Source organism: Camelus dromedarius, chromosome 24, assembly GCF_036321535.1.
Source record: "Camelus dromedarius isolate mCamDro1 chromosome 24, mCamDro1.pat, whole genome shotgun sequence".
NCBI lineage: Eukaryota > Metazoa > Chordata > Mammalia > Artiodactyla > Camelidae > Camelus > Camelus dromedarius.
The window spans coordinates 10722437-10739212 of record NC_087459.1 but is presented as its reverse complement, the minus strand read 5'-3'; the positions used below and the strand labels follow the sequence as shown (position 1 = coordinate 10739212).

Below are 16776 nucleotides of genomic sequence, written 5' to 3'. Positions count from 1 at the left end.
GGCTCTGTCCCGGGCCCTGCCCAGCCTAACTCCTGGCTTCCAAGCCTTGAAAGTAAAGTGTAAGCCTCTGTCCTCAGATGTGTAGAAGGTAAGGGAGTAGAAGGACACAGGCAGGGAGAGACAGAGGCTGCTGGGCTCAGGGCAATTGAGGTGAATGGACTAGTGAGTCCCGGGGGCAGAGCGGGGGCGGCAAGCCACCGCCTGCTTCTATGAATGGCCTGAGTGGCACAAGCCACTCCCATGCCTCCACCTGCTTTCACACCACAAGGGCAGAGCTGGAGTGTGCAACAGAGATCTTAGGATGGGCAAAACTTAATATGTGTTCTATCGGGCCTTTTACAGAGAACATTGGCCAACGTCTGAGACGCGGATTGCTTAGGGCTTGCAAACTCAGGTGCCAGGAAACAGGTGAGAAAGGACAAGCCAAGTGAGATGGACTTGGTTTAAGAAACATCAGAGAGACATTAGGGGGAGGTGAGGACTATGGCAAACTGGAGAGCACGTAGCCCAACTTAACAGGGCAGCTCGAGTCAGCTGTGGGCTGGGCCGGGACTTGCCAGGGCTTACAGTCTCCACGAAGCAGCAGAAATCTAGGTGTTCCTGTAAACAAGAAAGGAGGCTGTAGAGGGTGAGCACGTGGACTCGGATCCCAGCCCTGCCTCTTCCTTACTGTGTGACCTTGAACCACTCTCCGGACACTCTCTTATCTGTAAACTGGTGGCAGTTACAGCACTTACGTCATAGGGCTGTGATGATTACTACGTTAACATCCTGGGGCTCTTAGAACCGTGTCATGCACAAACAAAACACGGGGTATGTTGGCAATTTAAAACCCTGTGGCACTGGCAACTGACAGACTAAAGAAAACACGTGGATGTTTTGCCTTCCAGCTGTGGGTCACAAGTCTGCTTCCCCGCAGAGTGCTTAAGGGGCATGAACTTGGAAGCCCGAGGGACTGGCTGAAGCCCAGCTCTGCCACTTAGCAGCCAGGTGACCTTGGGCAAGGGAGCCGCCTTGGGGGCCTGGGTTCCTGTCTGTAGAGCTAGGATCATTGTGAGGGTTACAGGGCAGGGACCTGAAAGGGCCTGGAGGAGTGGCTTAGCTGTCGCAGTCCTTGGCCCCCTGCTGCAGAGAAGCTCCCCCAGGACCAGGGTCACAGGAAGAGGGTGGAACTCAGATTCTTCAGTTAACTGTCACCCTCCCCCCGCCCGCACCACACACACCAGGGTCTGCCAGGACAGGGCAGCCCCCAAAGCTCCCACAGGGACCCAGGGCCACCAGGTGCTACACGAGGCTGCTTCTCTCGCTCTCCGTCCCCCACAGGTCCAGCCCCTGGGTTTTGCCAGGCCAGCCACAGTCTGCTGGGGAAGTGTCTGAGCAGGGAGCCTGCCTGGGCCAAGGGTGTAGGAGGGACATATCCCTGGGGCTGGTGCACCTCAGAAAGGGAGTTCAGTCTCCCCTGAGATGCAGCTCCCCCAGACACCCCTCACCAAACCCCACGGGCCGTGGGACTTGGGGAACACATAGATCAGGGGGCATGAAGTATGGGAGTGCCTGTGAGCAGGGCTCAGGAGTCAAGGCTCAGAAACGAGACCTTGGGTGGTCCTCCACTGGAGCCCTAGCAACCCCCTTCTCCCCACCCAACCCTGATGACAGGCATCATTGTTCCTCAGCCCCATGGACCCCCTGAGGCAGCCCCCCTCCCCCTGCTCACCAAGGCCTTCCAGCCCCAGGACACCATCCTGCGAGATGCTTGGTTACGTGGGCATCGAGGCCGTGCTGGACCAACTGAAGATCAAGGCCATGAAGATGGGGTTTGAGTTCAACATCATGGTGGTGGGTGAGTGAGGGCAGGGGCTTTTACGGGAGGACAGACCAGTGGATGCCACCCCGTGGGCCTGGATGTGTCGCCTCTCGGAGCCTCAGTGTCCCCATCTGTAAGGTGGGCCTGACAGTTATACCTCACAGGGGGGCTATAGCTGAAAATCTGGGAAACACTGAGTCGCTGAAAGACAAAAACCACCCATGAAGCCCCAACCCGAACAGAGCAATAAAGGAGAGACCATGGCAGGGAGTGGGGAACTCTCAGACTCAGATCCTGGTCCCAGGCCTTAACGCCCACCAGTGTGTGATCTGGGGCACGTCCCCTGACCCCTCTTTGCCTCAGTTTCCTCATCTGACCTGGCACAGTGCCTGGCATCAGGGAGGTTCTCCAAGGGTCGGTTTATCTGGAATCGCATTTTCATATATGCAGAATTAATGTTGTAACTCAAAAACTACACTTCTAAAAAAATGAACTGGATACCATAGAACAGAAAATGTCAGAGTGTGTTGCCCCAGCTAAGAGCATTATTCTAAGGCAGGGCTACCCAGTAGAAAGGTACTAGGAGCCACATCCATAATTTTAAGTTTCCTAGTAGCCTCCTTTTAAAAAAAAGTAAAGAGAAACAGGAAAAATTAATTTTAACTGTCTTTTTTATTTAACTCAACACATTTCTAAATACTGTCATCTTGACATGTAATCCATATAAAACATTATTCATGAGATCCTTTTTGTTCTTTATGTCATACCAAGCCTGCAAAATATGGTTTGTTCTTGTCCACCGATGGCACACCTCAATTCACGTTGGCCAGGTGGCCATATTGCCGCTGGCAATAGCCAGGCAATATCACCTATATTGGATAGCACAGCCCAAAGGACAGTTTCAGTCAGACACACAGAGGTGTGTCCAGCCATGATGTAGGATGTGTCCTACTGCGGGGCGTGGTCTGCAGAGTTTGAGAAGCCCCCAGGGCAGGGAGAATGGACCATCTACAAGCCCAGGCAGCCTGGGGGAAACTTGCCTAGTAGCTCTGAGCAAAATAAGCCAGATATGAAAGATGTCGAGGATGGGCAGCAACTGCACCCCGCTGATAAAGTCAGGAGAGCGGCTGTCCCTGTCCCTGGAGCTGTGTTAATAGTTACTGAGACGAGGCAGGAGTGGGCTTGGGGTAGCTGTGTGTTGTGTCTCTTGATCTGGCGCTGCACGCACAGGTTGTTTTATATGTAAAAATGCTTTGACCTGCCCATCCACGGATAAATGGATAAACACAGCATGGTCCACCCATTTGGTGGAGTATTATTCAGTCATGAAAAGGAATGAAGTACCAGTCCATGCTACAATGTGGGTGAATCTTGAAAGCATTATGCTGAGAGGGAGGAGCCACAGACAAAAGGACAATATTGCAGGATTCCATTTATATGAAATGTCCAGAAAACAGATGTGTGGTTGCCTGGGGCTGGCAGGAGGGGGCGTGGGGAGGAAGTGCTTAATGAGTATAGAGTTTCTTTTTGGGCTGATGAAAATGTTTTGGAGCTAGATAGAGGTGGTAGTTGCACAACACTGTGAACGTACTCAATGCCACTGAATTGTACACTTTAAGTGGTTAATGTTAATTTTTTATTATATGAATCTTGCTTCAATTAAAAAATGAGGGAGGAGGATAATATCTCAGTGGTAGAGCACATGCTTAGCATGCACGTGGTCGTGGGTTCAATCCTCAGCATCTCCATTAAAAAAAAAGTAGGGGGAGGCGTTGAGCTGGAGACGTATGATAATACACACTTTTCCGTAAGTGTGTGATACTTAGCAAACAGTTCACTTTCCAGAACAGCTTATTTAAGAGCTTCCAAAACACTGCCTAACCCATTCACCATTGTTGGTGCCATGTGGTTCCTCACAGGGCAGAGCGGGCTTGGCAAGTCCACGATGGTGAACACGCTCTTTAAGTCCAAGATGTGGAAGTCCACCCTGCCAGGCCTGGGGGTGCCCACGCCCAAAACGCTGCAGCTGCAGTCGGTGACCCACGGTGAGTGAGACCCGCCTCCCTCCACCCCACCCACCCAGGCCCAGCCTCTGCCCCTTCACTCTCCCCCCCAGTCATCGAGGAGAAGGGCGTGAAGCTTAAGCTGACCGTGACTGACACACCCGGCTTCGGGGACCAGATCAACAATGACAAATGGTGGGTCCTCAGCAGGGGTGGGGGGTGAGGGAAGACCAAGCCCTGGCTGCCCCTGCCCCTCCGGTCTCTGGGAGCCACCTGGCTGTGGCACCTTTGAGGCTCAGTTTATTTGTCTATGCAATGGGTTTGTGCAACCATCCCTCCCAGATCCAAGGGAGTCAAGTAACTTGAAGGTCTTAGCTCACTGCCTGGCACACAGTAAGTGCTCAATAAAGGCTGTGGTGTGGCAGGGGGTTAGAAGCTCACAGTCCAGAGTCAGGACCCCTGGGTAGACTGCTTCCCAGTTGCATCACCTCGGACTGGCCACCAAAGCTCTCTGAGCCTCAGCTTCCTTCTTTGTAACTTGGAACTGATGACACGCCCCTTGCAAAGTTGTTCAAGGCTCTCAATGTAAGACACACACACACACATATATATGCATAATCAGGACTGGCTGCACAACTTGTGGGACCCAGTGCAATGAAAATGGGAGGGCCCTATTTAAAAAGCACTGAGAATTTTAAGACTACGTCCGCAGAGTGTTCAGACCTGCGTGGGCCCTTCTAAGCCCAGACCCCTGTGTAATGGCTCCATTCACATTCCCACAAAGCCAGCCCTGCACACAATGCCTCACATAGCACTTACCACGTGCAAGCTCTGTCCTAGACACAGGGATACAGCAACGAACAGAGCCGAAGAACATCCTTGTCTCCACGGAATGTACATTGTAGTGGGGGTGGGGGCAATCGATGAACAAAATTAGTCAGCTGTATGGAGGCTGAACCTGAACTCTACCACCCACACGGTACACTTCTGGGAGTGAAAGTACAGAGCTGTAATGGGCAGGGGTAGGGGTGTGCAATTTTAAGCGGAGTGATCAAGGAAGACCTCACAGAAAAGGTGACATCTGGGCAAAGACTTCCAGGAGAAGAATTAGCTATGTGCACACGCAGGGGAAGAGTGTTCAAGGCATGTGCCTAGAAGGTGGCATGTGCAAAGGCCCTGAGGTGGGGTGGCTGGGGGAACCTGAGTGATAGGGAGAGGAGGAGGGGCAGGCAGGCAGGATCAGTAGTGGGATCCAATAGGGCCTTGAAGGGCAACATAAGGGACTTGAGCTTTTTTTTTTTTCTGACCACTGGAGGCTGAGCAGAAAGGGGAGGTGATCTGACTCCTGGTTTTAAAAGAATGTTTTTGGCTGCTGTGTTGACAGTAGTCCTGCAGGGAAAGGGACCCAGGGAGAGGAGGCTGGAGACCATTGCAACAGTCAGGCAAGAGTCCCTGGTGGTTTGAACCAGGTTCAGCATTTCTCTCCTTTAATGCTCACTCCTCCCTTACAAAGTAGCTGCTCTTATCGTCCCCATTTTACAGAAGAGGAAGCTGAGGCCTCAGCTGGAGAAGGGCAGGGGCCTCTCTGATGATGCAGAGGAGTTGGTGGAGGGTACTCAGGTAAACAAAGGCCTCAGGTTGTGCAAAACTGAAATTCCTGTATCCTGGGCAAACTGGGCGATTGGTCATCCTAACAGGAGATTCCCCAGAGGACCCGGGGTGGGGGCTTCTGGCAAGGTTCTGAGGTTGGGCATCTCCTGCCCCAGCTGGGACCCAATCCTGGGCTACATCAATGAGCAGTACGAGCGGTACCTGCAGGAGGAGATTCTCATCACCCGCCAGCGCCACATCCCTGACACCCGGGTGCACTGCTGCGTGTACTTCGTGCCACCCACCGGACACTGGTGAGGTGGCTGGGCCCACAGGTGGAGGGCCATCTGCGTGGGGTGGACAGGAGAAGGAGGAGGAGTCCGTGGCATGGGCTGCGAACTGGCATCGCCTCACTCACTCACACACTCGCCACCGTCACTGTCCTGCCTAAGCAGCCTGCGGCCCCTGGACATTGAATTCCTGCAGCGCCTCTGCCAGACTGTGAATGTGGTGCCCGTGATTGCCCGGGCTGACAGCTTGACCATTGAGGAACGAGAGGCCTTCAGGCGCAGGGTGATCTGGGCGCCTGGGGCCAAGCTGGGGGTCGCTGGGGTTGGGGAGCAGGCAAAGTATACAGGGTGGGCTGAGGTTACCCAGGTGCTGTCTGCAGATCCAGCATAACCTGAGGACCCACTGCATCGAGGTGTACCCCCAGAAGTGCTTCGATGAGGACGTCAATGACAGGATCCTCAATAGCAAGATCCGGGTAGGAGGCTGTGGGAGGTGGGGAGGCTGGTGGGACCGAGCCTGGGCGATTTGCTTTCCACTCATGCTTTCCATCTGAAGATTCGTCTCTCTTCACAACTTGGGGAAAGTTCATGTATTTCTAGCAGGTGTGAATCTCCATCCATCCACAAACTCAAGAAGTAGGTCATATCAACAACCCCCAGAAAGGGAGAAAGTGTTTGCAAAGGAGATATCTGATAAGGGATTTGTACCCTGAATATATAAAGAACTCTTACAAATCAACAATAAAAGGCAAGTAAGCCAATTTAAAAATGGGCAAAGGCGGGGTTATAGCTCAGTGGTAGAGTGTATGCTTAGCATGCACGAGGTCCTGGTTCAATCCCCAGTACCGCCATTTAAAAAAGGAAAAAGAAAAATAGAAATGATCAATGAGAAAGAAAAAATTTCATAGAAAAAAATTCATATGGCTATATGGTCAACCTCATTAACAACCAGGAGAATGCAAAATAAAGGGTGTATATGTATAAAAAAAATGGGCAAAGGATTTGAATGGACATTTCCCCAAAGATTTTACACACATGGTTAGTAAGAATATGAAAAAGATGTTCGCGGTCATCAGTCATGAGGGAAATGCAAATCAAAGCCGCAATAAGATACCACTCCACGCCCACTAGGGTGGCGATTATCAAAATGACAGACAATGACAAGTGTTAGTAAGGAATTGGACAAACTGGAACTTTCATGCGCTGCTGGTGGGAATGTCAAATGGTGCATCCGCTTTAGAAAACAGTCTGGCAGTTCTTCAAAGGTTAGACACTAGCCTAGTGACCTAGCATTTCCACTCTAATAAGAAATGAAGCCTGTGTTGGGAAGAGGGTGAAGCTCAGTGGTAGAGTGCATGCCTAGCATGCACGAGGTCCTGGGTTCAATCTCCAGTACCTCCATTTAAAAAAAAAACCCTAATTACCTCCCCCCGCAAAAGAGAAGAGACAAGTAAACAATAAATAAATCAAAATTTTAAAAAACATGACTATGTGAATTGTATCTCAATAAAGCTATTTAAAAAAAGAAAACCTATGTCAACATAAAAACTCATATACAAGTGTGCCTAGTAGAATTATTCATAATGGTTAAAAAGTGAAACAGTCCAAATGTCCATTAATTTATAAATAGATGAACAGGGTGCTGGGTATAGCTCAGTGGTAGAGCACATGCTTAGCATGAGCGAGGTCCTGGGTTTAATGTCATACCTCCATTTAAAAAAAAATAGATAAATAAATGTGGTCCATCCATCTGATGGAATAGCCATAAAAAGAAATAAAATTCTGATAGACGCTATAGTGTGGATAAACCTTGAAAATGTAAAAGCCAGACCCAAAAAGCCAAATATTATATGACTCCGTTACATGATGTCCAGAATAGGCAAATGTATTGAGACAGAAAATAGATTCGTGGTTGCCAGGGGCTAGGAGGTTTGGGGGAAACGGGGAGCGAATGCTAAAGTGTAGGGGTTTTCACTTGGGGGCGATGAAAGCGCTCTGCAATTAGATTGTGGTGTTGGTTGCACAATCTTGTGAACATATTAAAAACCACTGAACTGTACCTCTAAATGGGCAAGTTTTATGGTATGTAAATAATATCTCGGTAAAGCTGTTACAAGGAAGAAAGGAAAAAAGAAGGGGAAAGAAAGAAAGAGAGGAAGAGAGGAGGCGAGGGAAAATAGTATTTTCTCTGAATCAACTGAACTCCAACTGCAAGTCCCCATATTGTTGTCCTTGTGGTACATTCTGTCAGTCTGTCTGGATCCTGCAAAGCACTTGGGTGAGGCATCCACCTCCCCCAGGGACCCTGTTAGCCTACACAGCACTTCTGCTTGGATTAGAAAAAGGCAGTAGCTTCCTTCACAGACGGGGCCTTGCATGGGATTTCAGCCCTACACAGCCTCATAGCCAGATGCCTTTGTGCAGTGCACAAACTGCACATTTGTACTTGGAAGCCCTGCTTCCCAGTTGGCACCAAATTTCTTTTCACATTCCCTCTTTCCACTCCCCGCTGGAGCAATGAACAGCATTTCCTGTGAAAGATTCAAAGAACCTTGACCTCCTGCTTTCTGTCCTGAGGCCGGCAAAGACAGCAGCGTGGCCACAGCTGGAACAGAACTAGGGGGAAATGAAGGAGAATATATTCAAATTAACACTTCAATAAATCATCCAGATGTGTAACATTGATTGAAGGTTGACAACGGGCTGGTATATAATAAGTATGCAACAGATAGTTGTTATTAGCATCAATTTATTCCCCATCACAACCTAATTCTTAGAGACAAAAACAAACCACATGCAGCACTTGGGGGGTTTTGTTTGTTTGCTTGCTTTGTTTTGGCATGGGAGGTAATTAGGTTTTTATTTATTCACTTATTATTTTTTTTAAATGGAGGTACTCGGATTAAACCCAGGACCTCATGCATGCTAAGCACACGCTTTACCACTGAGCTCTACCCTCCCCGCTCAGCACTTGGGAGTTTAATCTCCACTTCCTTTCTGGCCATGAACAAGTAAACAACTGGAATTTCCACAGGGCTTAGCAAACTTTTGTGAAGGGCTAGACGATGGTAAATATTTTAGACTTTGTGGGCTACGAGTCTGTGTTGGAATTATGCAACTCTGCGGTAGTAGCAGGAAAGAGTCAATGAATGGGCGGGACTGAATGAACTTGAATGTTTCGGCCAAGGAGCCATAGGTTGCTAACCACTGGTTTATAAATTCTCTCTCTTAACCCTCATGACAATGGTTGATGGTTTCACAGGTAAGAGATAGGGACAAGAGCAGGATTATATCATTAATACGACTCTGAGTAGTACTGGGTTTCCAAGATTTACTCTACGTACCTCTTAATCTTGCTAAGCCCTTCCCAGAGAGTCGCAAAGCCCTGCGTGGGTTCTGTTGTGACTCCCATTTTACAGATGAGGAAACTGAGGCGCCGATTAGACTTTGTGTCTTCTGACTTTAGATGTCTGTGCTCCTTCTCCCACTTTCTCTCCCCACAAAGGACAGCACCTTTCAAGTTCCTACCTTGGTGTCCTCTCTCTCCACTTCCCCAGTGGGACCAGCCCTCCCTCACATCTTGTCCCCTCCCCACAGGAACGGATCCCCTTTGCTGTGGTCGGGGCCGACCGAGAGCACCTGGTGAATGGGAGATGTGTCCTGGGCCGGAAGACGAAGTGGGGCATCATTGAAGGTCAGTGCAGGGACTCTGGGGACGGCCCAGGGAGAACGGACTGAAAAGCCGCGCATGCCTTTGGCATCCTTACACCCACCATAGAGCCCCGTGTAGTTAAGCCCAGAGCCAAGAAACAGAGCCCTGGGGTCAATCTCCTTCGTGCAGCTGAGAGGCCCTAGGGAGGTAACCTGACTCTCTGGGCCTCAGTTTCCTTACCGTCAGGTGGGCATCACTGTAACATCAACCTCATAGGGCAGTCAGAGGGGTCAGAGCCACTCCTTTGCACGATGTCCGGCACCCAGAAGGTGCCCTATTTGCTCACCAGAATTGATTGTGGGCCTACCAAGTGCCGGGCACACGATGTGTGGTTCCTGAGGGGTACAGTGAAAGGGGGACCAGCAAGGTTTCTGTGCCCACAGAGCTGATGAGACAAGGACAGGTGGGAAAAGTAGAGTGAAGAAAATGTGCAGGGTAGGAGGGGGAGGTACCCAAGGGAGCAGAGGATGGGCCTGCTGAGGGCCAGGCCAGAAAGTGGAGGAGACGCAGCCCCGGCCTGAGTCCCTGACTTACCGATACAACTGTTAAAGGCAGGAAGTAGCACATATTATATGTGGCATAATAAACATCCTACACTCATTATTAAATGTATAATGATAAATGATCAGTGGGTTCCTTGGTTCAACAACTATTTGTAGAAGCCACCTGTACCAGGGCTGGGGGCGCTGGAATGAATGAAAGAATGGAGAAGGGAAGTGGGCTAACACGGGAGGTGCGGGGAGGGGCGGGGCGGCTGGCAGGTGGCAGTGTGCTCGCTGAGGCCAAGGGCAGGGCTGCAGGCAGAGCCGTGCTCAGGGGCTCGGTGGTGTCTTGCAGTGGAGAACATGGCTCATTGTGAGTTCCCCCTCCTGAGAGACTTGCTCATCCGGTGAGCGAATGGGGAGCCCGGGGGGCTACGGGGGGCCCTGGAGGATTCTGTGGTCAATCCAGCCGTCCTGCCGCCCATCTCCCAGCACCCACCTCCAAGACCTGAAGGACATCACCCATAACATCCACTACGAGAACTACCGTGTCTTCAGACTGAACAAAAGCCACGTGCTGCCCCGTGGGCCCGGCTGGGTGAACCTGGCCCCGGGCCCGGCCCCCAGCCCTGCCAGTCCCCAGGCCACCCCCCGGACCATGAAGGTCTGCCGGTGGACCCAGGACAACTCGGACGATGAATGCTAAGCACTGGAGCACCCTGGGCCCAGGGTCTCCCAGACGCCATGGCACCCCCCAACCCCCCGCACACACCTGTATACTAGAGCGTGTATTAAAGGTGAACATTGCTTTTTGGGAAAAGCTGTGCTTTGAAAACAAAAGGTGTTTTGTAAATGTCTTCTTTGAGCTATCCTCAAATAAAATTGTGTTTCTTTTTAAAGTAACAGTATGAGACCCCAGGCCCTCAGGAGTCGTGAAGACCTGGGAGGGCCTCCCTTGGACAACCAGCCCCTTTCTGCCCCAGAACCAGAGTCAAGTTCCAAATCAGGCTCTGCGGTCCCAGTCCCTACCTCCTGGCACATGGCGTCATAAACACTTAAAACTTTCCATCTTCCCAAAACTGTGTGTTCCGCACCCCCCACCCCCTCACTCCTGCCTCCCCCTCTGCCTCAACCCCCCCGGCAGACCAGAAGGAGGGAAACCAGCTCCAGCTTTGGAGTCTGGTGAAGCTATGTGATAATCCCCACCCTGCCACTGACTTTGTGCGATTCAACCTTAGGCAAGTCACTTACTCTTCTGGGCCTCAGTTTCCTCATCTATAAAACGGGGATGGGGTGGGGTGTAGCTCAGTGGTAGAGAGCATGCTTAGCATGCACGAGGTACTGTTTCAAACCCCAGTACACCTCCATTAAAATAAATAAATAAATAAACCTAGTTACCTACCTTCCCACCTGCTGCAAAAAAAAAAAGGGAGGTAGGGGTGATACTATGGCTCTCACAGCATTGCTGTGTGGACAAAATTGAGGAATTCACAGAATGTGCCTGCCACCCCTGGAGAAACAGCTCTCAGGGATGAGTAACAAGAGAGCACAGGTCCAGGGTGGAGGCTGTGCCTGCAGGGTGTGTGCCCTCCCCGGGACTCTCTGGAACCCTGGAAAGGAAATGGACTTCACGGAAGCCCATGCGGTACATGCAAGCTCCTGGAGGGCACGAGCAGGTGGGGAGCATTCAGTGAGTGACTGTGGGGTGTACTAGTCAGGGTTCTCCGGAGAAACAGAAGCAGTGGGGCGTGTGTAAGGAGATATATTACAGGAATTGGCTCCTTAGGTGAAGGTGGCGAGAAGTCCTGCTATCTGCCGTCTACAAGCTGGAGACCCAGGAAAGTTGGTGGTGTAATTCAGGGCAAGTTTAAAGGCGTGAGAATCGGGGGGTGGGGGGACAATGGTGTGAGTCACAGCCTGAGTCAAAACATCCAAGAACTAGGAGCTCTGATGGTCGAGGGCAGAGGGTGGATGTCTCAGCTCAAGCACACAGTAAAGTCACCTTTCCACCACCTCTTTTGTTCTATTCAAGCCCTCAGTGGACCAGACGGTGCTCACTTGCCTTGGGGAGGGGACTCTTTTTGCTTTAGTCTACTGAATCAAATGCTAACCTCTTCCGGAGACACCCTCACAGGCACACCCAGGAATAATGTTTTACCAGCCATCTGGGCATCCTTTAGCCCATGCAAGTAGACACATAAAATTAATCATCACATCAGCTCAAAGTCACCTCTGCCCTGAAACCCTCCTTGACTTCTCTAAGCCTATGTACTCGCTGCCCTCTCTGTGTACACGTCATGTGGTTTTCTGGTTAATCTCCCTATTGTCCAGTGGGACCTCTGTAAGGGCAGGGATACACAAGCTTCATACACGTGACAGGCACTCAGGACCTGGTGATTAAGTGAGTGAATCCTGCAATACCTGCCCCATAGTTATTTACCCACTGAATTTACAAACCTGCTGACTCCAGGTCTGGGGAACTCCCAGGGCCAGTGCGGACCCACACTATCCACAGCACAACATCTCACAGTTGGAGTATTACTGTGGATGAGCTGAACTCATTTCCAAGGTTAAGGTTATGGCCCCATCTACCTTTCAAAATCACATGCCCTTTGGTTCAGCAATTGCATTTCTAGGAATGGATCCCACGAATAGACTAGGATTTCACAGCCTTGGCACTATTGACATCTGGGGCCGGGTCAGCCCTTGTGGTGGGTGGTGGGGGCTGTTCTGTCCTTTGTAAGACAACCAGCAGCATCCCTGGCCTCACCCACTAGGTGCCAGTAGCACCGCCCCTCCTGTTGTGACAATCAAAGATGTCCCCTGTGGGCACAATCTCCCCAGTTGAGAACCACTGACAGTGGTACCTACTGCAGGAAAGAACACCGGTGGGGAATGGAAAGTAAATGCCATGTATTCGTTTCCTACAGCTGCTGTAACAAATTAGCACCAACTAGGAGGCTTCAGCAACACAGATTTTTATCCTCTCATAGCTCTAGAGGTCAGAAGTACGAAATTAATGTCCCTGAGCCAGAATCAAGGTGTCAACAGGCTTGCACTGCCTCTGAAGGCTCTAAGGGAGAATCCATATCCTTGCTCTTACCTGCTTCTAGAGGCCACTGTCATTCCTTGTTTCATGGTCCCTTCCTCAGTCTTGCTTCTGAAAGATCCTTGTGGCTACATTGGGCCCAGGGGGATAACCCAGGATCCCGTCCCCAACTCCAAATCATTAGCTTAATCCTTAATCACATCTGCAGAGTCCCTCTTATCATATAAGGTAAGAACATGTGTTCAGGGTCTGGAGTGGGAACAGGGGATATTTGGGGGCGGTTCTTCAGCCCACAACATCATGAAATATAAGGAACAAGGTCCTTAAAAAGAGTAAGGCAGCTCTGTGTTCATGCTAGGAATAGACTCCCAGGGCCCACCAGGTGCTGCTGCAGAGGCTGGGGGATGAGCAGAGAACAAAACCAATGGGCCGCCCTCAGAAGCTTGAACCTGAGTAGGGCAAGATGACAAAAGACAAAGCAAATACATAACATGTGAGGAGGCTGGATTGTGATGGGTACTCTGGCACCAAGTCAGGCACTGAAGAGGGATAGGACTGTCTGGGGTTGAGGGGGTTGCAATGTTAAGAAGGGGGTCTGGGGGCTCACTAAGAAGAAGATTTTGAATAAAAACATGAAGAAATAAAGGCATATCTGGGGACAGAGCATTCCAGACAGAGGGAAAAGAGGACACTGCAAGTGCAAAGGCCCTGGGGCAGGAGTATGCTGGCAGTATTCAGGGAATAGAAGGCCTGTGTGGCTGAAGCAGCATGAACCAGAAGAGAGAATGGGAGGAAATGAGGACAGAGAGGTAGGGAAGGGCAGACCCACAGTTGTTGCATTTGAACTGAACCCAGGACCTCGTGCTTACTAAGCATATGCTGTATCACTGAGCTACTAGCCTGTTAGGTGCTGCATTTGAATTCCTTATCATGACTCTTTGTACAGACAGATTGATTGCCTAAAAGTGTTGATGAGAGGAGAACAAGGAGCAATAGAAGTAGGCAGCACAGGGACAGAAATATCTGGAAGGGCACTGAAGACCCTGGGACCCACGGCTGCTTCCAGGGAGGGCAACGGGATTGGGGGTCAAGAGTGGGAAGGAGACCTAATTCTCACTCTGTCTCCTTTTGTGCTGCATGAATGGCTTGTTAGCCAGAAGCATGTATTCCCTATTCAGAAAACATTACTACATTTAAAATATGAGCTGTACACCAGAAACTAACACAACATTGTAAATCAACTAGATTTCAATTAAAAAAAAAATTAGCTCAGTCCCTTCCCTGAAAGGATCTCCTCCCTCTAGGGTCACCTGGAGACACAAATAGAAAGCCACTGGCCTACCTCTCCCTTCCTGGTTCCTGGTCACCCTGCTTTGGCCCTCCCCCAGGCTCCAGTAGCCTCCTCTCACCGTGTTCAGACCCGGACTGCCCCTTTCTGATCACTAGGGCGATCTTTTCTTTTCCTTTTTTTTTTTTTTTTTTTTTTTCTGGCTGTTGTGGGTGGTAATCCAGGGACAACTGGTCCTGCTCTCCGCTGCTGGCTTTCCTTACAGTCTGGAAGCTCTTGCCTTGCCTACGGGGACTGCAGCCCATACTTGGCACAGAGTCAGGTGTGTACCCAGAAATGGCTGTGCCCAGATTCCTCCTGCATCTCCTGACCCACATCAGCTGGGTGAGGGCAGAGGTCTCAGCTGGCGCATCTTGGGTTTCCCCAGGCCCAGCAGGCGCGATTACAAGTCCAGCTCTGCCCCTTTAAAACTGCTGGACTTTAGACAAGTCATCTGACATCTCGGAATCCACTTCCTCATGCAGAAAACAGGGGAAGCGCTCCAACCTCCTACCTCAGGTCTGTGTGTTCACAGATGCCCAGGTTCTTTGAGGAGCCTTTTTTTTTTTTTTTTTTTTTTTTTTTTTTTTTCTGATCGTTTTGTTCCTTTTTGTAGGTGTTGAGGGATTTCCTTTGTGTCATACATTAAGCAAGTTCATGTTGTGATGACACAGTCATTGTATTAACTAACAATGGTGGGCAGTTTTTAAATGAGTGAATTCCCACATGCCTGGTACAATAAAACCTTCCCCAGATTTCACGGACAAGAATGTTCTAGCAGCCTTATTTATGGTTGCCCATAACTGGAAACTCCAAATGTCAGATGACAGGAGAGTGGATAAATTGTGGCAGAGTCGCACAACAGGCTGCTCTTTGGCAATCAAAATGAACCTACCACCGCTGATACACACAACAGTATGGATGAGTCTCACAGACCTAATGGTGAATGTAGAAGCCAGACAGCAAAGAGAACACATTCTGTGGATGCCTTCCACAGAGCTCAGAACCAGGAAAAAATCCATCGAAGGTGATGGAAATCAGATCTGTGTTTTGGGGCAAGGGCTGGAGGTACTGACTAGGGTGGGGCGTGCGGGAGCCTTCTAAAGTATTGATAATAACCTATATCTTGATCTGAGACTACACAGGGGTACAGATTTGTCAGTCTTTGAGCCATACCCTTAAGATTTGTGCACGTTACCATAGCTATGTTATAGCTCAAGTAAAAATCTTAGATGACGAAGAGAAATTTATAAAAATTAAAATAGAGAGGGGAGGGTAATAGCTCAGTGCTAGAGCACCTGCTTAGCATGCGCGAGGTCCTGGGTTCAATTCCCAGAACCTCCATTAAAAAAAAAAACAGATTTAAAGATGACCTCTTTTAAAAAATTAAAATAACTATATATAAAATAAACAACACGGACCTAGTGTTTAGCACAGGGAACTATACTCAATTTCTTGTAATAACATATAATGGAAAAGAATCTGAAAAAATATTATATGTATGTATATGTATGATTGAATCACTTTGCTGTACACCTGAAACTAACACTGTAAATCAATTACACTTCAATACAAAATTAAAATTAAAATTAAAATTAAAATAGAAACAGTATACAATCAATATTACCTGCTTTAAAATTAGCACTGCATTTATTTTAAATTATTTCTGAAAACATTTGCTAGGTTTCAATGCTTCAAGAATGCAAATTCCCAATAATGGTTATTTTGTTATTATTGCTGCTGTTAAAAAAAAAAGAAAAACCACATTAAGACTTGCAGTTTATGCCCCCTGTACTCCTGCCCAATCACATCTCTCTCCAACCCCTGCCCCACTACAGTGGGTAATCATCACCTTGAATTAGGTGTTTATCCAAATCCCAAGTACTTCTTTACATTTCTATTGCATATGCATGTATCCCTCAATTATATGTAGCATTGTTCTGCCTGTTCTTATAATTTATGGAAATGGTTTCATTCTGCCACTTGTTTTTTTGCTTAATACACTCTCTGTGAGATTTCTCCATCCATCATTCTGTTGACTGACATTTAGATTGTTTTTAGGTTTTATCGTTACAAACAACACTGCTCTGTACACAGAGGCAGTCTTTATTACTTACAAAATTAGCATATATTAAGCCTTTATTATGTGTCAGGCATTCTGTTGTCTCTTTAAGTCACAATGGCACCTAATCCAGATGTTAGTATCCTCATTTTATTAATGAATTATCCTTTTTTCTGTTGTTGTTAGTGGAGGTATGGGGGATTGAATCCAGGACCTCATGCATGCTAAGCACACGCTCTACCACTGAGCTATACTCCACCCCCATGAGTTATTCTTGCCTTCTCTTTTCTTCACCACAATCCAATTAGCCATAGGGCCCTGCTGATTCTGCTTCAGGACTCTGGGTCAGATCCATCCCTCAGTGACTACCGCCATCACTAGTATTACATCAACTCTGGATCCTGGCAGCTTCCAGCTGATCTGACTGATCCCCTCTCTTCTCCCTGAGATCTGTACT

At 49.0% G+C, this 16776-nt stretch overlaps 2 protein-coding genes across 2 annotated transcripts; both read left to right on the top strand.

Moving 5' to 3' along the window:
• The first annotated feature begins 1652 nt into the window (after positions 1-1652).
• Positions 1653-3908, top strand: LOC135319160 (septin-12-like). The gene is made up of 2 exons (XM_064478154.1): positions 1653-1840; positions 3724-3908. Exons 1-2 carry the CDS (start codon positions 1678-1680, stop codon positions 3855-3857), a joined length of 297 nt encoding a protein of 98 aa, XP_064334224.1. The 5' UTR covers positions 1653-1677; the 3' UTR covers positions 3858-3908.
• A 1670-nt stretch (positions 3909-5578) lies between these two features.
• Positions 5579-10732, top strand: LOC135319159 (septin-12-like). Its single transcript, XM_064478153.1, has 4 exons — positions 5579-5970; positions 6068-6163; positions 9285-9381; positions 10237-10732. The coding sequence occupies exons 1-4, from the start codon at positions 5785-5787 to the stop codon at positions 10290-10292; spliced, it is 435 nt and encodes a 144-aa protein (XP_064334223.1). The 5' UTR covers positions 5579-5784; the 3' UTR covers positions 10293-10732.
• Positions 10733-16776: the final 6044 nt, after the last annotated feature.

Excerpts from the sequence above, each read along its gene's own strand:
- LOC135319160 (XM_064478154.1), top strand. The coding sequence starts at position 1,678 with ATGGACCCCCTGAGGCAGCCCCCCTCCCCCTGCTCACCAAGGCCTTCC. Across the intron at positions 1,841-3,723 it reads GTTCAACATCATGGTGGTGG|GGCAGAGCGGGCTTGGCAAG; the intron begins GTGAGTGAGGGC and ends GGTTCCTCACAG.
- LOC135319159 (XM_064478153.1), top strand. The coding sequence starts at position 5,785 with ATGGGCTGCGAACTGGCATCGCCTCACTCACTCACACACTCGCCACCG. Across the intron at positions 5,971-6,067 it reads GAGAGGCCTTCAGGCGCAGG|ATCCAGCATAACCTGAGGAC; the intron begins GTGATCTGGGCG and ends TGCTGTCTGCAG. Across the intron at positions 6,164-9,284 it reads TCCTCAATAGCAAGATCCGG|GAACGGATCCCCTTTGCTGT; the intron begins GTAGGAGGCTGT and ends CCCTCCCCACAG.